This window comes from Rana temporaria, chromosome 1, assembly GCF_905171775.1.
Source record: "Rana temporaria chromosome 1, aRanTem1.1, whole genome shotgun sequence".
NCBI lineage: Eukaryota > Metazoa > Chordata > Amphibia > Anura > Ranidae > Rana > Rana temporaria.
The window spans coordinates 284003344-284025517 of NC_053489.1; the positions used below are offsets into that span (position 1 = coordinate 284003344).

The following is a 22174-nucleotide window of genomic DNA, read 5'->3' on the forward strand; positions in this document are numbered from 1 at the left end:
TGGCCAGTTTTTGCGATTCGGCACTGCGACGCTTTAACTGACAATTGCACGGTCGTGCGACGTGGCTCCCAAACAAAATTGGCGTCCTTTTTTTCCCACAAATAGAGCTTTCTTTTGGTGGTATTTGATCACCTCTGCGGTTTTTATTCTGTGCGCTATAAACAAAAATAGAGCGACAATTTTGAAAAAAATGCAATATTTTTTACTTTTTTCTATAATAAATATCCCCCAAAAATATATAAAAAATATTTTTTTCCCTCCGTTTAGGCCGATACGTATTCTTCTACCTATTTTTGGTAAACAAATTTGCAATAAGCGTTTATCGATTGGTTTGCGCAAAATTAATAGCGTTTACAAAATAGGGGATAGTTTTATTGCATTTTTATTGATTATTTTTTTTTTACTACTAATGGCGGCGATCAGCGATTTTTTTCGTGACTGCGACATTATGGCGGACACTTCGGACAATTTTAACACATTTTTGGGACCATTGTCATTTTCACAGAAAAAAATGCATTAAAAATGCATTGTTTACTGTAAAAAATTACAATTGCAGTTTGGGAGTTAACCACAAGGGGGCGCTGAAGGGGTTAAGTGTGACCTCATTTGTGTTTCTAACTGTAGGGGTGTGTGGCTGTAGGTGTGACGTCATTGATTGTGTTTCCCTATAAAAGGGAACACACGATCAATGACGGCGCCACAGTGAAGAATGGGGAAGCTGTGTTTACACACAGCTCTCCCCGTTCTTCAGCTCCGGGGACCGATTGCGGGACTCCAGCGGGGATCGGGTCACGCGGTCACGGCTGGGCACTTAAAGAGGACGTACCTGTACATGCTTGTGCCCAGCTGTGCCATTCTGCCGACGTATATGTGCTGGAGGCGGTCCTTAAGTGGTTAAAGGAGTTGTAAATAAAAATGTTTTTATGCTGAAATGACTGTTTACAGGGTATAGAGACATAATAGTAAACTGATTCCTTTTAAAAACGATTAAAAATAGATAAAAATCAATCATATAATGTACCTGTAGTTTCTAGTTTCGTTTTTGCATGTTGTTTCCTGCCTCTCTGCTGTACAGAGCATACAGAGCCACAGAGCAGTGATGGTTTGGAAAACTAAACTGGAGGTGCTGTGGGGTTTTAGACACACAGTAATCACACCGCCTTGATTAGTGACCACAGAGAGAAAGCTCCCAGCACTGTGGTTATCAGGAAACAGACAACCAGGAAGTGTGGAGATCAGAGAAGAATTACAGCAACTTTAGAACAAAAATGAACAGTGAGGACATGAAAACAGCACTGCATTAAGGTAAAGGAAGCTATTAAGATAAAAAAAAATCCTTTACAAACCCTTTAATTTAATGTCTGGCCCCTGCAATATGGATGAAAATCATTGAGAAAAATAGCACAGACACAGATAGTACACACACCACGTAGCTTTAGGTGCACACCGCAGAGGACACGGGCAGTACACACACCACGTAGCTTTAGGTGCACACTGCAGAGGACACAGGCAGTACACACCACGTACCTTTAGGTTAGGGTGACCAGACATCCCCGGTTTCAGGGGACAGTCCCTGGATTGAGGACACTGTCCCCAGACCAAGTCTGTCCCCAGTCTTGTTCCTGGATTGGATTTGAACAGGGGCTGGGGCAATTTCAAAGACAGTCAGTGCAGAATAAAAAAAATAATAATTCTGAATTACACCCCCCGCTCTGCCGCTCCTACTAGCTTAGGGGGGGGGGGTATTTTTTTCATTACCTGTGCCCCTTTCTGATGATCATGTGCTGGTCGAAGCAGAGGGAATATTTCTTCATTTTCAGATGAATGCCCATTCAGCTCCGCTCACATGTTCTTCTGCCTTGGCTCAAGTCCCGGCCTGCTGCCTGCCTGCTTATCTCCTTACCTTCCCTGGAGGAGTGATCTTCCTCCGCACCCCACCCAGTAGTAGCCAGGGCCCAGAGAGTAAGACTTGACAGGCTGTGAGGCGGGTGGCTGCGGGGATGGGCAGAGAGTCACTGACTGTCGCCATTACTAGTAAAAAAAATATGTCCCCAGATTTAATTTTAAAAATCTGGTCACCTTACTTTAGGTGCACACTGCAGAGGACACAGGCAGTACACACCACGTAGCTTTAGGTGCACACTGTAGAGGACACGGGCAGTACACACACCACGTAGCTTTGAGTGCATACTGCAGCGGACACAGGCAGTACACACCATGTAGCTTTAGGTGCACACTGCAGAGGACACGGGCAGTACACACACCACATAGCTTTAGGTGCACACTGCAGAGGACACAGGCAGTACACCACATGAGAATACTGCAGCTAGCACAACTACATGCCTGCCAGTAAATTAGGAAGCGCAGATCTAGCTAAACTATACAGTGTATAAATATATGTACAACACCTGGGATGCATATATATCCTCTACACACTGTAACTTTAACTGACTAGCCTGCCTGTCTGCCTGCTCTATCTACCTACTAAAAATGACACTCTCTATCTCTGTCTTCTCTCTTTTAACCACCTCAACACACTACACAAGACCGACCTGCAGGCGGCCTTTTATAGTGTGGGGCGTGTACTAAACCCCCTGAGCCATAATTGGCCAAAGCCACCCTGGCTTTGGCCAATTATGGCTCTCCGTTTTTTACAAGCTGTGATTGGCCAAGCATGCGGGTCATAGTGCATGCTTGGCCAATCATCAGCCAGCAATGCACTGCGATGCCGCAGTGAATTATGGGCCATGAAACGCAACTCGAATTTGGCGCGAACGGCCAAAAACATTTGTAATTCGACGAACGATCCAACATACGATGTTCGAGATGAACATGAGTTCGACTCGAATACAAAGCTCATCCCTACTCACTAGGAACCACTGGGCAGTTCTCTGAGACTGAATACCTCATACCTTAGTTGACCACCACATCCCAGAACCTACACCAAGGTCTTGGTTTTAGTGGTAATGGCAGTCTTTTCATTAACAGTTGCAAATACATATTTATTAACATACTGTACACAGAAATAATAAGCGGAAGTCTTTAGGGTCTATGAAGCCAGAAAAAAAAACACTGATACAAAGGAAAGCCCCCAGTTTCCCAACACTGACTCAAGACATGTTCACTATACTACTATACTATACTACTATGCACACCTGAGAAGACTGCTCTATCTCCATGAAACCTGCTTAAAAATTACCAGCATTCACAGACCTTAAAATCTCAACTGGCTGCAGTGACAAACTATAAAAGCAAAGCAAGCATAACACAGTCAATATTTACTTTGTTTTCTACATACAGTATATAATCAGGGAGAAAGTGGAGCTTATGGTCAAAAAGTTATTGCAGTTGTGAAGTAAAAAGGAGATCTCCTGTAGGGTTTATGTAGGCTCATCAAGTGGCAGCTAGACAGTAATTTCCTGCCTCTAGGGGAACATGTTACTTACGATGTCCCCCTGTTAGCGACTGGACACCCAAATGGGGGTTATTTAGGGGGGATTTCTTCCAACTCGCTAATGAGTCAATGTTAAAGAATAGGTAAACCTGACACTTCATATTTCTGATATGTGCCTGCTGTACCATGTACTTGTAAGAAAAAGTATCCTTTTCTCTTTGTATTGCTTCCTTTGTATGAAATACCTGTGTTCCTGCCAGTCCCTCTGCTTTTCTATTAAAACTGACCACACTAGGCATAAGAGAACAGCGTGATAAGCTCTCTAGCTCTGCTAGAAGCTGAGCCTGCTCTCCTTCCAAAGATCACTCTTGTCCTGACAACCCCCCTTGCACAGCCATTCACTGTGAACACCAGTGTGCTGACAACATAGGGCATATGATCACTTGTTCAATGTTCAATGCTAATGTTCAATGTATTTCACGGTGGGGACACTGAGAGGAGTGTGGCCTAAGACACCAGGACCATTGTCTGTGCCACTTCTGCTGTTGAACAAAACATGTGAGAGGTCCCAAGAAAGTGTTGTTGTGACAGGAAACAACTTACTGTGTTGTTGCGTTAGGAATAATGGCCTACAAGCATTCTTATATGACCTTGGCCAACTAAACAAAACAATGAATTATTTATTGGACTAACCCCAATTAAGCTAACGCAACACTGATCAAGTTCCATAATTTACAGCAGGGGGAACCAAAGTACAAGGCCATAGGCACAAATCATACTTTAGCAGTAGCAGTTAACTGGAAAGAGCTGTGTAGCAGCAGTGATCAAACCTGAGATAGAATATGTACCTCAAAAGCAAAATATTTCACTTTTACAGTCAGATTTCAATCAGTATTTGCTTCTCCATGATCTTCACATCTAGTTTTAAATTTTGTATCATAATATAATAGTGCGATGAGAACGGTCCATCGGTTCATTTTCATCAGACGAACCGATCGTGTGTACAGGGCATTAGAGTGGATTATAGGATTTTACAAGCATTTTAACTCAGTTCACACTGGGGATTCCTGTCAGGCAGGGGGAGAGAAGACTACACATTACATGGTAAGATCTACACTGAAAATAATTTTTGGGGAAACACAATAATAATTGTTTACTTAAAGTCAGACAGTCTGTTCCCATTTGCCAAATTCTTCCTTTGTTTGTGCGCTTAGCTGTTGAATTGTTTACTTATAGATGGGGACTACTTCACCTTCACAAGACATGAACCAGTTGGAGTATGTGGTCAAATTATTCCTGTGAGTATGGAAATTATTTCCTGTAGCTTAATGTTCAGATGTAATAAATTAGTGATCGGGTGCATTCCCTATGTTATGTCAGTTAGAGGGAACTGAAGGAGAATTTATTAGGTGCAAGTTCTGTTGCACGGGGAAACAAAGTCTACATTTTTTAATTGTTTGAATATTATACTGTACCCTTTCATAACTGTTTGCCCTGTCAGTCACATTAGCTACTATATATGGTAGTTCGTTTTTTGTCATATAGATATTATATGGTTCAAATACCACTATTGTGACCTTCTCAATCTTTATGTTTACTCTGGAAGGTCAGAGGCTAAGGCCCCGTACACACGACCAGTTTCCTCGGCAGAATTCAGCTTCCGACCGAGTTTCTGGCTGAATTCTGCCGAGAAACCCGGCCGTGTGTACAATTTCGCCGAGGAAGCCGACGAGGAGCTCGACGAGGAAATAGAGAACATGTTCTCTATTTCCTCGTTGTTCTATGGGAGCTCTCGGCCCGCCGAGCTCCTCGGCGGCTTCAGGGCTGAACTGGCCGAGGAACTCGATGTGTTTGGCACGTCGAGTTCCTCGGCCGTGTGTACGGGGCCTATTTGTTATTTAGGAATAGAGTTTTACTGGAGCCCAGTTGTGGTGGGCATGCTCCAGTGCCAACTTTAAACAATGATGGCAATCTCTGCAACATATTCTAAGGTTAAGAAAGACACCATCATTATTCTCTATGGCCCCGTACACACGGCCGAGGAACTCGACGTGCCAAACACATCGAGTTCCTCGGCCAGTTCAGCCCTGAAGCCGCCGAGGAGCTCGGCGGGCCGAGAGCTCCCATAGAACAACGAGGAAATAGAGAACATGTTCTCTATTTCCTCGCCGAGGTCCTCGTCGGCTTCCTCGGCCGAAAGTGTACACACGGCCGGGTTTCTCGGCAGAATTCAGCCAGAAACTCGGTCGGAAGCTGAATTCTGCCAAGGAAACTGGTCGTGTGTACGGGGCCTGAGTCTGATCTACTGTAGTCATTCATCCAAGAAGACACAAGATTATTGCTGTGTTCTGCTCTGTTATTTTGTTACGGAGAATAAATCTAATATAGTGGTTGAACTATTGTCAGAATTAATAATTGTTTGTTGTTTTGTTTGTAGTGGAATTTTCCACTTGTAATGTTTGCCTGGAAAATCGCACCTGCACTCTGCTGTGGCAATACAGTTGTCATCAAGCCAGCAGAGCAAACACCACTGACAGCTCTGTACATGGGATTACTTATAAAAGAGGTGAGTGTTTGTGTAATAGCAAATATTTGACATTGGTTGATCTTTGCTTTTGTTTAAAAAGCATGTTTAGTTACATACATATACAGTATATTACAATAGTACAATTGCATTGTATTTGGTTATTACCGTAGTTATGCATTCATTTTGAAACTTATTAGTTTTGCATTATAGGGTAAATGTACCATTCTTCAGAAAAGCAAGACAGAATTGAACAGACCATGGCCTACATTAGGGCCAGTTCACACCATATCATTTGTTAGATGCGCGCAGGTGCCTATAATTGTTAATGGCGCCCCAAATGCATCTAACGAGCATGCGAGTGTGTGGCCATCAAAAAGCATGGTACCACAGTACCATGTGGTTTGGTGCAGGCGCAATTTTAAAAGCCACACTTGCTGCACTCTTTGTACAAATATACGTTCTGTTGTGTACTAGCCTTTAAAGCAATGAACAGACCATGACCTGCCATAAAGGAAACAAGCAAATACCTATTCATTCCAGCGATGCCTTTTTTATACAGCCTGCATATGGTCAGTGCAATCTTTTAAGCCTCCAGTGCAAGTTAGCCTCTGTTAACCAGAAGGATTTGTGTCTTGAGACAAACATTGAGGCTACCATTCTCGAGCTATCCTTCTGAAGCCTCGTACACACGACCGAGGAACTCGACGGGCGAAACACATCGTTTTCCTCGTTGAGTTCCTTGTTAGGCTGTCGAGGAACTCGACAAGGCAAGTTTCTCCATTCCCGTCGAGGAAATAGAGAACTTGCTCTCTTTTTGGCTTGTCGAGTTTCTCGACAGTTTCCTTGTCGAAAATGTACACACGACCGGTTTCCTCTGCAAAAAAATATCTCCCAGCAAGTTTCTTGCTGGTTTTTGCCGAGAAACTCGGTAGTGTGTACGAGGCCTGAGAAAGAAAATTGCCTGGCCGCAATACTGGCCCACTTGCCTTTGTACTTTTTGAGCCACTGGATCATTTAAAGCATAGAGAGGAAGATGCCTGTCAAAATGACAGCTGGGAACAGGTAATTGTGCAAGGGAGTGGATGCCCTGGACTTTTGCATTATGGCTGACCTAATACATCAAGATCTTTAAACCCAAACCAAAATGTGTAAAAAAAAAAGAAAAAAAAGAGTGCCTATGACTTGTGCAGCATCATTTTCTGGTGAGTACATTGGATTAGTGGTGGGACACATTGAAGCACTTTGTTGGAGTGGTCTATAGTTGTTGGTGGTATATATATAATTATCTAAGCACTGCACTATTTTTTCTTTATTTTTTACACATTTGGTTTGGGTTTAAAGATCTTGATCTTATAGATCACTAAGGACTATCAAGTTTTTCACTTATATGTGAAAATGTTTATGTTATTTATTTACATCACGATATGATATTATTTTTTGGTGTTACTGTATAGATATACTTATCTAAAAACTGCACTCTTTTTTCTTTTTATCAATGGAAACTAGTATGAGGAAAGGACTACAGATACGTTGGGGTTTATTTACTAAAGCTGGAGAGTGCAAAATCAGGCTAATTTCTTAATATAAATCAATAAGCTTCTAACCTCAGCTTGTTCAATTAAGCTTTGGCAACAAAACCTGGAAGCTGATTGGTTTCTATGCAGAAGTGAGCCTTATTTTGCACTCTCCATTTTTAGTAAATAAACCCCTTTATTTCTCTTATCACTGATTTGCTTTAACTGGTTAAAATTAAAATATAAATATATATATATATATATATATATATATATATATTTTACAATTTGTATACGTATTATAATCAAAGAGAAAGCAATACAACTTAACAAACCAGGAAAATTGTTTATTTTTATTTTTGTATCCCTTCAGGCTGGATTTCCTCCAGGTGTAGTGAATATCGTACCTGGATATGGACCCACTGCAGGAGCAGCCATATCAAATCACATGGATGTAAATAAAGTTGCTTTCACTGGTTCTACAGAGGTATTTGTCTTTTGTTACATTTCTTTTATGGTGGTTCTCAACATACTGAATAGCAGTTGTGCATCTAACATGGTCAAAGGGTACTCCTGTCTATCAAACTAAGCTTATTATAATGGATTGAATTTTAGAGCTAAACTCTAGGGAAAAGAACCCCTGTAGAAAAATTCTCCCACACAGGGGCTCTCCACACAACAAGAGTTAAATGCTCTTTTATGCCTAGGATACCAGTAGCAAGACTTTTACCTACCTTTATCCCATGCTCCCCCAGCAGCTGATGCTCTCTTTTTTTTCCTGACACTCGGGTTTGTGGGCAATTTTGGGAGGGTCCCCACCTACAATCACAGTGCCTGCAACTGTCCAAGAGCTTAAGATAAAAGGCTATATAGGTGGGGGATGTAGTCACAAGTTCAAGCACTACCATGACATTCCTTCAATACTTGGTGAGTCATTGACCTGAACCATGCATGTGCATATCATGTGTAGCACGTACTGTACAGTACTGTGAAAAAGTTTTAGGCAGGTGTGAAAAAATGCTGTAAATCAAAGCCCTGTACACACGATCAGATATCTGATGGAATCTAATCCGATGAATTTTTTCATCGGATATCCTACATCATTGCCTACACACCATCAGTCAAAAATCCGACCGTGTCCAACATGGTGACATAAGACACTACGACGTGCCGTAAAAAATGAAGTACAATGCTTCCGAGCATTCGTCGACTTGATTCTGAGCATGCGTGGATTTTTATCTGATGGAGTTCCATACAGACGATCGGATTTTTCTATCGTTTTTTTTATCCATAGGAAAAATTTAAAACATGTTCTTTTTTTTAACACCGATGGAAAAAAGAACGATGGGGCCCACACACGATGGGTTTGACCGATGAAAACAGTCCATCGATCTGTTTTTATCCGACAAACCGATCGCGTGAACACGGCTTAAGAATGCTTACAGAAATAGCAGTGTTAATAGTTTATTTTTTATCAATTAACAAACTGGAAAGTAAATGAACAGACGAGAAAGAAATCCAAATTGAACCAGTATTGATTTAATTTTTCTTCTGTTTGTTTACTTTCCATTTTGTTAATTGATATATATATATATATATATATATATATATATATATATATATATATATATATATATATATATATATAAACTAACACTGCTATTTCTGGAAGCATTCTTAATTTACAGCATTTTCACACATGCCTAAAACTTTTGCACAGTACTGTACATTCTTTATTATGGCTGGTGCATCACTAAACAGTGAAACAAGGATAAAGTTGAAAATCCTGGAGAATGCACCAAATAGTCAGATTTGGAACTGCCATATTACTAACTGGCCAATTTCCTTTAAAAAGGAATGAACCACTGTATATTTACTGCTGAATTCTCAGCAATGGCAGTCCGTTGAACAACTGCTAAAGGGTGGCTCAAGGCCTGTTTAATAAAATAGGTATTTCATGCTATCTTTTAACATTAATTAGTTTAATAAAACAAAATTGCCAGAATATCAGAGAATTATTTCTTAAAATCTAAAATCCCTATATTTTAGTGTTTAAGCAGGCATTTTCAATGTCTTAAAAGAAATATGATTAATCCCTTTTTTGTAATGGTAAATGCAGCTGAAAAGCTAAATTTCTTCCACATTTTGATAGACAGTGGGTGGGAGGGCCTGAGCAAGGCTTTTACTTCATTTTCCTAAGTTTCTGCAGATCTAAAGGGTTCTGGGGGGAGCTAATCATGGTTACTAGGCTGCTACAGCACCATCAAGGATGATAACACTGCAGTAATTTCACTCCAGGAGGAAGAGTGTTGTCATCTTATCAAAATAAATAACCTAACCAAATGTTCTACTGACAGGGTCATCAAGTTTTAAAAAAATGTTCCAGGGAGTACTTTCCAGGGAATTAACAGTCTTATTGCTATGGGCAGCCTACATCATATATGTTCTGTTAGGCCTCGTACACACGACCGAGTTTCTCGGCAAAAAACAGCAAGAAACTTGCTGGGAGATATTTTTTTGCCGAGGAAACCGGTCGTGTGTACATTTTCGTCGAGAAAACTGTCGAGAAACTCGATGAGCCAAAAAGAGAGCATGTTCTCTATTTCCTTGACGGGAATTGAGAAAATTGGCTTGTCGAGTTTCTCGACGGCTTCACAAGGAACTCGACGAGCAAAACGATGTGTTTCGCCAGTCGAGTTTCTCGGTCGTGTGTACGAGGCCTTATAGCTTGATCATAGTTTTCCTTTAAGAATACTGTTTTAAGAGCCTGTTTACTGACCATCATAATCTGAGAAGATAAATGAATAGTATAAAGATAAGATATTGCTTGTCGTGATTTGTGATAGCTTGAAGAATTATCATGGCTAGTCTGTTTTCAATAAGGGCAGAGCAATATATGCTACTATCTGGGTGGGGTCCTATATGTTTTGTGGTACTATATGTTATTATCTGGATTAAAATGTTAAGCAACCATTCTTTTTGTTTAAGGTTGGAAAGCTCATAAAAGAAGCAGCTGGAAAAAGTAATCTGAAAAGAGTTACACTGGAGCTCGGAGGGAAAAGTCCAGTAATCGTATTTGCTGATGCAGATTGTTAGTAAAACTATATTGTCTTAACTATTTCCTAACCTGGTTAATTTAAAACATCCTTACATGGGACATCAAAAGTGTTAATTTTTAAGGCTTATATGCAAGTTATTGCCATAAAAAATGTTTGGGGGACATGTAGCAATGCAAAAAAAAAGTTTTAAAAACGACCGTATTTTCAGGAGCAGTGATTTTAATAATGCTTAAAGTGAAACAATAAAAATTAAATCTTCCTTTAAATATCATGCCTGGGGGTCCCCTTACTACGCCTGTAAAATAGCGCATCTTTTTGATGTTTATTACAGTCCTGCAGAAAAATTAAATTTCTAAAGGAAACAATATCACTTAAAATTGATTGTGGCTGTATTGTATTGTTGGCTTCTGGCAATATAGATGAAAACCCATTGAAAAAAAAATGGTGTGCGCCCCCCCAGTCCATACCAGGCCCTTCGGGTTTTGTATGGATATTAAGGGGAATGCCACGCCAAAAGCACCTTGGTCCCCCCAAAGCACCTTGTTCCCATGTTGATGAGGACAAGGGCCTCATCCCCACAACCCTTGCCCGGTGGTTGTCATGGTCTGTGGGTGGAGGGCTTATCTGAATCCAGAAGTGATTCAGAGAAAATGACAGGAGGCAGATTTTCACACAAATACTGGTATCCATGTTCCTGGTCAGATTACACAGTAAACTCACACAGGAGCTGGTTGTAGGTAGCAGGCTGGAATTGACAGGGAGTTACAGAGGATCACTGGAGTCAGGAACACTGGAGACACTGGGGAACATGCAGGGGTCACAGAGGATCACTGTAGACACTGTCATGGAGTCATTAGGAAAAATGCAGGTCTCAGCATCCAGTGTTGCGTGTTGAGATGAATTTCTCAACCACCAAAGTTCCTAATGCACCAGAGAGAGCCTGACCACAGGTTGGCTGAGGCATGCCAATAGTCCTATACAGGCCAGAAAACCCGGTGCTGGACGTGGAATAGGTGAATCTGACTGGCCATTTTATGCCTTTAACAAGGCTTTAATCTGGTGCTGCAAGTATGCAAGTAGATGTTTGTGTGTAAAATAAGGTTGAAGTGAATATACATACACACATATACTGTGTTTGTGTATATATATATATATATATATATATATATATATATATATATATATATATATATATATATATATATATATATATATATATATATATATTGCCATTAACAGATAATCCTTCAGTAATGTGGGTTATATTTTTCCTTTTCAGTGGACATCGCAGTAGAGATTGCACACCATGGTCTGTTCTATCATCAAGGACAGTGTTGCATAGCTGGATCTAGGATATTCGTGGAAGAGACAATCTATGATGAATTTGTGCGCAAAAGTGTTGAGAAAGCAAAAAAGAGAATTCTAGGAGATCCTCTTACACCCGGAATACAGCAAGGTCCACAGGTGAGTATGCCACAATAGTGTATCAACTCCTAATGCTACTCAAGAGGGAACTTAGAATGTATTAAAGTCAACAACAGCAAGGCAACAAGGGATGGGTTTCTAAATATCCAACATAGGCTAAGGCTTTTTATACCCAGCACACAGCCAAAAACATTTTTGCTTTTCTTGCATGGTCTGTGCATCGTTTTTGGTAAAATAATGTACTGTGTGCTTACAGTTCACCCTCTCATAGTCTGTATACCTAAAACTGAACTGAAAGCAAATTAGGATGACAGTTTTCTTACTCTCCTAGTCAAAAGTCCTAGGTGTTATGATGCAAAATGGGCAATCTCACCCTCCACCACAAGTCTCTGCGTGCCTTACTATGATCTCTAATTAATGTCTATGGGTTACCACACCTTGCATATTATACTTGCTCTTTGCGCTGAATTAAACCCAAATAACTCCCAGTGTGTTGCTCATCTTCCCTTAAAGTAGGTGAGATGCTGATTGTATTTTGCTATCATATCACATAACCAGATGCAATGTGAATATAATATATTTAGCTTCACGGTTATGCAAGAATGATTCATTTGTGTGTGTATTAACGAAAGAGTGTTACGCATAATCAAACCCAAAGGTATTATAATTATACATCTGAGTAAAAGCTGCTGTATCAGTCCTGTGTGAATTTGCCAGGTTCCCAGGCTTTCTATGCTTAGGGATCAAAATGTGCAAGAAAATAACTAGTCTAGCTTTTGGCCAGACTCCAAGGTGTTGTGTTCAGTCCTTGGCCTAGCCACATGATTAAACATACCGCTTGAACAGCTACCAAATTGAATTCTGATGTGTACATCTTTTTACAAAAAAGAAGATAAGAAACCCATATCTTAGTAGTGGGAGAGTATACTATAAAACCAAGTCTGTTGTTTGTAAGATTTTAACAAGCAGACCGGATTGTTCAATATAAATGCATTTTTGGTGCTCTTTTCTATTGGGTGTTTAATCAGACTATCACTTTCAACAAAGAAAGATCTAAAGCCTACAATCCCCTTAGAATTGCCCATTGTATTTCTCAACTGCATAAAGTTGGTTTTATGATGCAATGAAATATAAAACTGCTGTATGAGTTTTGTGTTTTTATTGTTCACCTATTGGCTTTTAGTGGTTTGTATGTTATTCAAAAGAATTTTTCACCAAACCATTTTTTGGCAGTGAGTTGTAAACTAGGTATTATCTTCAGTATTTCCAAACACATTTCATTCCATTTAGAACTAGCACCATTTGAAGGCTATGTATTCGTTTATCAAGTCCATTAAGGAGTGTTTATAGGAAACAATATAGTTTGCGAAGTATAATAGAAAAAGGGTGATAATAACTACAGTACTCACAAAGGCAAGATAAATAATTTACTGGAAGAGAGAATTTGAAGCAGTGCATAGTACAACTCTAGGTGACAGTCTTCATCCCACTGTAATCACAAGTCACCATGTCAGGCTAAGAAGTAGAGAAAACATGGCCACCAAGTTCAACGATTATAACCCATAAAACTGTGCTTGTGTTAAAAAGAGGCAAAACCACAAAAGTCATCATAGACATTTTTTATTGTTTTAAAGTTATGCACTTTAAATTAAATAACAATCAATAATATCTAGCCCATTTGAATTTAGGATTTGTCTTTAAAAGACGTCTAAAAACAAGGGAGTTGATTTACTAAAGGCAAATAGGCTGTGTACTTTGCAAAGTGCAGTTGCACACTGCAGGAGAAATTGCTCCAGATCTTAGTAAATGAGAAGAAGCTCTCCTTACTTTCATCATCCAATCGTGTGCAAGCAAAAATGCTTTTTTTTTTGTTTTTACTTACATGTGATTAGGGTACTCTTTGCAAAGTGAAGCTTTATCTCATTTACTAAGCTCTGGAGCAACTGCATTTGCAGAGTGCAACTGCACTTGGCAAAGTACACAGTGTATTTGCCTTTAGTAAATCAACCCCAGTGAATGTTCAGTATGGCAATAACACAAAGGCAGTCTGCTTTTTCTAGTTTAACACTCATTGGGGCACAAAGAGGCATTGGCCATTTTTTACTACTTTTCTTTACATTTAAAAATTAAACCTCCAGGGTCTGTTCTTCAAATGCACCATTTTTAGCAAAAAAAAAAAAAAAAAAATTAAATGTACTATTTACATTACAGATTCCCAGTATGCAGTATGTGTACCCAACTGCTGCCCAATGCTGCTGAATGGAGGGATAAGGCACTGCTATTAAATGCTGACTAAGCAATATAATCAGAAAGACTGGAAACAAAAACTGCTGTAATCACAAACTTTTTTGACTGCAATTGCCAGGGAGTAAAAAAGCTTTAGGCCAATAGCTTTGTGATTACCCGACAGCCTATTAAAATATAAAGTAAAGACACTCATCCTCCAACTACTCTATTATAAGAATGTCTGACATACTACACCAGGTTGCACCACCTCTCTCCAATATAATACTTGCCCTTTTTACTTATTAGCATTTTTGTCACTGGCCGAGTTGCATAGAACTAGCATTGTTTCAGGTGTGCATAATTATAGATATATCCTTGTAGCAAATGGTTTGCATATCTAATGGTGTCTGGAGTTAGTTATAAGTAACACCTGCTTTAGAAAACAATTACATTCAAAACACTGTTAAAATATTTTAAGAGCATGTAGACGGGCGCAGTTTAGCCTCCCCTCTGTAGGTGCCGCTGTTCCAGCTGCTGCTGTTCTGAGGGAATAGGGGTTGAGAGGAGTTTTTGTTCCTCTGAGGCCTCTGTAGTTGTAATCAGGGGAAAGCCCATCCGATTGGCTGCTGCTGCACTGAATAGCCTCTGTGGCCATTGTAACAAAACATCCCACACTCCGCTTGAGTGTTTTCGTCATATACAGCTTCCTATCAGTCTGAATATAGATATCAGATATTTCCACCGCTCACAAGCACAAAACGAGACCATACTTGTTTGTCTGCTGAACATGGACTGTTTAATAGAACCAGAATACAAGACTTTTTATACACTTTTAACACAATGGGTTAGATAACGAGGTAGGGTTGGCTCCTGGATACTCCCCACTCCCCTCTAGCAACAACTTAGTAGACAACTATGTAACTAGCATGTTAAGTAACACCAGTGGCGGTTCGTCCATAGAGGGCGCTGGAGCGCCGCCCCCTCTGGCTCTCACCGCCACTGAGTGAAATAACATAGATTCATGCATTGCACGAATCTATGTTATTTTCGCCGCTGCCGCTGTTATTCAGATGGTCGGCGCTCAATGTCCGGCCATCTGAATAACGCCAGCTGGTTGGCTGTAGGGAAATGTCTATCAAAGCCAACGGCTCTGATAGGCTTTCCCAATACAGCCCCCGGGTCCCGGAATCTTATTCTCGGAGCGCACAGACTGTACGCCCCTTGAATAAGATGACAGGCGTCTCAGCCAATCAGGTTGGCCGGTTCTGGCTACCTGTAACCTGATTGGCTGAGACGCCTGTCAGTCATCGAGGGCGGGAGAAGACATCGTGGGACGTGGATGCCTGACTCCAGTAAAGGTAAGTGCCGGGCGGGGGGGAGGAAGAACGCAATTTACAGGGCACACGGCACAGTGGGGACAATTGGCACAGCGGCGACCATTAAAGGGCACAGTGGCTGCGTTTAATGGCATGGCACAGTGGTGACAATGTATGGCACAGTGGTGACAATGGATGGCACAGTGGTGACAATGGATGGCACAGTGGTGACAATGGATGGCACAGTGGCTGCGTTTAATGGCATGGCACAGTGGTGACAATGTATGGCACAGGGGCTGCGTTTAATGGCATGGCACAGTGGTGACAATGGATGGCACAGTGGCTGCGTTTAATGGCATGGCACAGTGGTGACAATGGATGGCACAGTGACTGCGTTTAATGGCATGGCACAGTGGTGACAATGGATGGCACAGTGACTGCGTTTAATGGCATGGCACAGTGGTGACAATGTATGGCACAGTGGCTGCGTTTAATGGCATGGCACAGTGGTGACAATGGATGGCACAGTGGTGACAATGGATGGCACAGTGGTGACAATGGATGGCACAGTGGCTGCGTTTAATGGCATGGCACAGTGGTGACAATGTATGGCACAGTGGCTGCGTTTAATGGCATGGCACAGTGGTGACAATGGATGGCACAGTGACTGCGTTTAATGGCATGGCACAGTGGTGACAATGGATGGCACAGTGACTGCGTTTAATGGCATGGCACAGTGGTGCGAATTGATGGCACAGTGGCTGCATTTGATGGCATGTAACAGTGGCTGCGTTTGGGCACAGTGAGACTGCAATTTTTTTTTCCTTTGCGCCCCCCCAAAAATTTTGAGCACCAGCCGCCACTGAGTAACACAGCACTTAAGACAGTCCGTCTCCAGAGGTCAATGTGATCAGTTTTTTCAATGATCCATGTATTGTTCAGAATTAAACTAAGAATAGTCTTTACATATATCCTGGGAGACAGTGAAGTTTGGCACTGATACCAGCTCTTCTGCTGGAGGCTCATCAGGTTGTTCTTCCTCAGCAGTCTATCAAATCCCCTGTCTCTGCAACTGGTGTCTGGGGATAGAGGTTCACCATCTCCTGTCCGTGAAACCCATAAGATGCTATCGGTGCTTGGCAGAGGTTAGCAGTGCTGTGCCTTGTTGTCAGCACTTCAGCTTTTGGGATGGCAATCTCCAGATTTTCCACTGCCGGTTCTCTGGCATGCTGCTGGACAGGCACATTCCTCCATCCAAGATCATCAAATGCAGAAACAGGATCATCAAGGTCAGTCAGCACTTGCTGCAATCACCATAAGACCTCTGCCTCCATAGCTGCGGGGGCAGGTTGGCAAAGCACACTGTTACTCTGCCACCTTGCCGACTCTTCAGCCAGGATTTCAGAGTTGTCATCTGGTATTTCCTGATAGTCCCAGGCAAAGGGAGCCCAGCCCTGGCACTGAGCAGAGTCTAGCAGCCGTCTGTAGGCGATCTCCAGCTCCCATTCCTGAACGGACAGAAAATCTATATCTAACAGTGCCCAGTGCACTTCCGAGACGTTCAGTAGTCCTTCTCTGTACTAATCCATGATTTCATCCAACCACTGCTCCAAATCACTCCCAAAGTTAGGGTTCCCTGTCAGCTTCACAAATCCGCCACCGTAGCCAAAGCCTTCTGTTTGGCTGTCATCTGCTATCCAAGGGCATGCTTGGGATACATGCCACCAAAGGTAGCTCTAATCCAGCCGCATCTCTGCCCAGACCAGCCTGCTTAATTCAGCTGTCTGTTCCTTTTTTTCCCAAAAACAGCACCCGCAATCCATATTGCGACCAGTACCTTTCCTGGATGGAGGGAGAACGTTTTCCTGGTGTCGCTGCTCACAGGCTAGCACTTCCTTCCAGAGTTTGCAGTGGATAGAATCAAACCACCCCAGCAGGACCTGCTCTGATACTGGTCCTTTGTGCTGTATCTGCATCTCTCGCAACCTTCTTCTAAATTTCTCTTCCATGGCGGCTGGTATCTTTACCCCTCCTCTCCTCTCCTGCTATCCGGACCTTGGATACAGGTGGAGGTTTGGATGCCCCAGACTGCAGGAAGCGTCCCACTGCTTGCCACCAATGTAACGAAGCGTCCCACACTCCGCTTGAGTGTTTTCGTCATATACCGCTTCCAATCAGTCTGAATATAGATATCAGATATTCCAGAACACAGCACTTAAGGCAGCCCAGGTGACCAGACAGTCCATCTCCAGAGGTCAATGTGATCAGCTCTTTCAATGATCATGTATTGTTCAGAATTAAACTAAGAATAGTCTTTACATATATCCTGGGAGATATTGTGGACAAATATTACTGTCCCATTTTAAGTAATCCAAGACATATTTTCTCAGTCACCCTGTGCCAGGATGGCACAGGGTGGCTTAGACATAAGAGGCGCATGGTGAGCTGAAACAAGGGTTTCCTATCCTTTCCAAGGGATTCTGGGTTCCACTGGCCCTCCCGTCACAGCCATCTTTAGTGAGGGCAATGCTTATAAATAGCACTGCCCCACTGCAGTTGGTGTTGTCTTTGCAAAGTGTAAAGTGTAGGGACAGGATCCCTGCTGGCTAGGGGCAGTGCACTAAGCGCTAAGAATAGGTTTGAAAAGTTGAGAAAGAATAGTGCAGGGATGCTGCACCTGGCACTGCCATCTGGGAACCCTAGAGACTTGGGTTGAGGACCCTCCAATCTGGTTACAAAAGGCATCTGCACTGCTGTTCTGCCTATCAGCCACCCCCTTCATTAGATACTGTCTCGGTACTGTTGCCTACCAAAGTGTCTGCTCAAGTACCACCAATGTTGTTAAAGCCTTATATGTAGTTTACAGAAATCAACATTGGGGATGCACTACAAAATTATTGAAGTAATGCTCTGAAATTGTTCTTAAAGTGCAAAAATAACCATCACCTTTATTTACTCTTGATATGTGCCTTTTTTTTAATCATACTTTCTTTTAAAAAAAAAAGCAAAAACATTTGCATAGAAAATTAAGTGTGTTTTTAGTGATTTCCAAGAATGATAGTAATTATCTAAATGTCCAGAGACAACATTTTTTTTTTTGGATCCAGTCATTCCCATGTAGAAGACGGTTTAAGTAGTCAAACAGAATATATACACTATGGTATAAATGTATTGTGTTAAGTAGATCTACTCTCTAAGTTACACAGAATTCCTTTCCATATTATTACCTTACAAAACAGACAGCTGCCCAGTGAAGCATAACACTTTTGTAGCTATTCTCATTATCTGGTATACAAATTGTGCATTATGAAGCTTGGCTCGAGTTACTAGTTAAACAAATTAAAATGAATTGTTAGAATAGAAACCTGAGATTGAGAAAAGGGGGATTAAACGATCCCTTAATTCAAGTGCTAAACTGAAAAAAAAAAAACCTTCACACCATATCTACTGTGTGATTTTCAAAGCAATTCTTTTCATCTAGTGATCATGAGTAATTTTGGTTAGAAGACATTGCACAATAGAGTTGCTATATACCACCATTATTTAGAATTGTGTGCATTTTAAACATATGTTATTAAAAGGCAAGTACAAACAGGTCAGTTTACCTGGCTTTCTATTTGAGGTTATGAAAATTATATAATGGGTAAAGACATCTTGTTTTCACTGCACATAGGAAAGAGATTGAAAATAATTTTCAATTTACATTTTATAAACATGTTTTTCATCTTTTCAGTTAGTAGGTTAAACAGTTTAAAATATGGTCAGTGTTTTTAGGGGCTTGTTCACACTTGACTACATTTCTAACGCTTAACAAACACTCCTATAGTATTAGTTTGGCATTAGACTGGCATTAATGAGCTCTGTTTGTGAAGAGGCAACTAGGACGCCTGCCAATCAGGACTCAGCTCCCGCCCATAAAATGGCGCCGACGCCCGCCTGACAAACAGTGACTTTTTATCTGCTGTGCTGGACTCCTGTTTTAAAAGATTTCTGTTTCCTGCTGACATCTGCTGCTATTTCACCCCAGCTTTCTCCTGGTCTCCCCCAGCTGCCGCTGCGTCTCCCTTGGTGGCAGCGCTGTGCATGTGAAGAGGCAACTAGGACGCCTGCCAATCAGGACTCGGCTCCCGCCCATAAAATGGCGCCGACGCCCTCCTGACAAACAGTGACTTTTTACCTGCTGTGCTGGACTCCTGTTTTAAAAGATTTCTGTTTCCTGCTGACATCTGCTGCTATTTCACCCCAGCTTTCTCCTGGTCTCCCCCAGCTGCCGCTGCGTCTCCCTTGGTGGCAGCGCTGTGCATGTGAAGAGGCAACTAGGACGCCTGCCAATCAGGACTCGGCTCCCGCCCATAAAATGGCGCCGACGCCCTCCTGACAAACAGTGACTTTTTACCTGCTGTGCTGGACTCCTGTTTTAAAAGATTTCTGTTTCCTGCTGACATCTGCTGCTATTTCACCCCAGCTTTCTCCTGGTCTCCCCCAGCTGCCGCTGTGTCTCCCTTGGTGGCAGCGCTGTGCATGTGAAGAGGCAACTAGGACGCCTGCCAATCAGGACTCGGCTCCCGCCCATAAAATGGCGCCGACGTGCCGCGCGCGCCAGGCGCGCGGCAGGCGTGCCGGAGGCTCGCCAGAGGCGAGCCCCTCTGTGCCCCTCCGGGCCCAGCCGGTACAGCCTTCAGCCCACTATACTGCTTATACTGCTCTCGGGGCACCTTGCCAGGACTTACAGCCACCATCCTGTTGCGTAACCAAGATACACAAAGGTGAATTGCATTATGACTTTAGTCAACTACGATTGTTGAATAATCACATGACCGTACTACCCTTGCACATCTCCACCCTCTGTGCATCTGAAGGCATAGGGAAAGTTAAATGCCCCACTATGACACAAACAAGTAACCGGAGAGTCATCCCAAAATCAGTCGATCTCTTACATCTAGCACACCTTAACGTACGATCAGCCGGGAAAAACCGACACGACATAGAATCTTTAGTTTCTCGGTTGCATCCTCATATTATATCTATCACCGAAACATGGTTCAAAGCCGACTACCCGGCCCTTTTGGATGACATGCTACCAGAGGGTTACAACATTATCACTAAAAACCGCCCAGGCTCCCGCAGGGGTGGCGGGGTCGCAGTCATTTTCGACCAATCCATTGCATGTACCGAACTGTCCATCCCCTATGCTTCCTCCTTTGAAGCGCTGGCTACCCGATGCCTGATCGATAACAACAACAGTGTCCTCCTCCTTACCATTTACCACCCTCCAGGTTTAGGAGATGCCACTTTTATTGCAGACTTCAACGCCTACATTCTACAGGCACTAACCCTGGCCGACAGGATTATAGTCCAAGGCGATCTAAACTATTGGCTGGATTGTCCCTCGGCCTCCAACGCCAACCTCCTTCTACAGGATATGACGGAACTTGGTTTTTCCCAACTCGTGAATGGACCCACACAAAACAAAGGCCATCAGCTCGACGTCTTATTCACATTAAACTGCACCTATGAGGATCTTACTATCACCGACATCCCCTGGTCTGACCATAAAATGGTGAGCTGCAAATTTCCCGAATTTGTCCCACGCTCCCCTATGTCAAAAAAACCAATGACTTCAGGCCCCCCTAGTCGAAATCTGAAAAAGATTACCACAAATTCATTTTCCCGAACTTATCAAAAACAGCACGTTTTGTCAACCCGCCTGGACCGCAAAGACGCCACGCTGGACGACTCAGAACGGGACACAAACTCGCTGGAAAAGGCTATTTTACTATTCGAACAAAAACTAACTACTACACTTAACATCCTAGCTCCTCTGACTATCCATAAAAACAGACCTAGACTTACAAAATCTAGACCCTGGTATAACGACTCTCTCCATCTCAATAAAACCATCTGCCGTCGTCAAGAAAGAAAATGGCTTAAAACCAGATCTACCAAAGATCTTGCGGCATATAAAATGGTTAGTAAAATCTATGCTAAAAGTATTCGTTCAGCAAAACGAACGTTCCTCCAGACACAGATTAGGAACGCAAACAACAAGCAATCTGAATTGTTCAAAGTTATGAAGGAACTTTGTGCCCCTAAAAGATTCCAGCCACACATTGTGCCATCCCAAGAGCTATGTAACAACATCTCGTTGGGATTCTCGAGCAAAGTATCAAGACTCCTCACGCAATGTGCCAACAACTCTTCAGGCCTCCCCACTCAAGCCCCTCTTAACACGAATCACTGCCCAAAAAAACTTTTTAGTTTCGAATTGGTAAAGACCCACGACCTGGAAGCCTTGATTTTGAAATTAAAAACTACTTACTATTCCCCCGGAGAAGTCTGCCCTGCTTGGCTCATCCAGGAGAACTTACACACCATTATTGATGATTTACGCTACCTAGTCAACCGTTCACTCCAACATGGGATTGTTCCAACAACTCTAAAACACGGCTTTCTGACTCCACTTCTAAAAAAAGCCGGCTTGGACTCGACCGACACTAACAACTTCCGACCCATTTCAGCTTCTCATTTTTTAGCTAGAGTTATCGAAAGAGTGGCTCTTCTCCAGCTTCAAACTCATTGTGAGGATGGCCTGCTCTTCCATGATCTACAGTCGGGCTTCCGCCCTGGGAGGGGAACCGAGCTGGTAGCTTTGTCCACTCGAGAGAAGCTCCTTAATGTGGTGGATGCGGGCGGGTCGGCAGCCCTGGTGCTGC

At 42.3% G+C, this 22174-nt stretch overlaps 1 protein-coding gene across 1 annotated transcript in view; it reads left to right on the forward strand.

The window, feature by feature from the left end:
- ALDH1A1 (aldehyde dehydrogenase 1 family member A1) overlaps positions 1-22174 on the forward strand; it is a 77352-nt gene that overhangs the window by 32504 nt on the left and 22674 nt on the right. The window contains exons 5-9 of the mRNA XM_040356371.1: positions 4631-4692; positions 5832-5960; positions 7809-7922; positions 10424-10526; positions 11774-11958. Coding sequence (XP_040212305.1) covers positions 4631-4692; positions 5832-5960; positions 7809-7922; positions 10424-10526; positions 11774-11958 — 593 coding nt within the window. The remainder of the gene's footprint in view (positions 1-4630; positions 4693-5831; positions 5961-7808; positions 7923-10423; positions 10527-11773; positions 11959-22174) is intronic.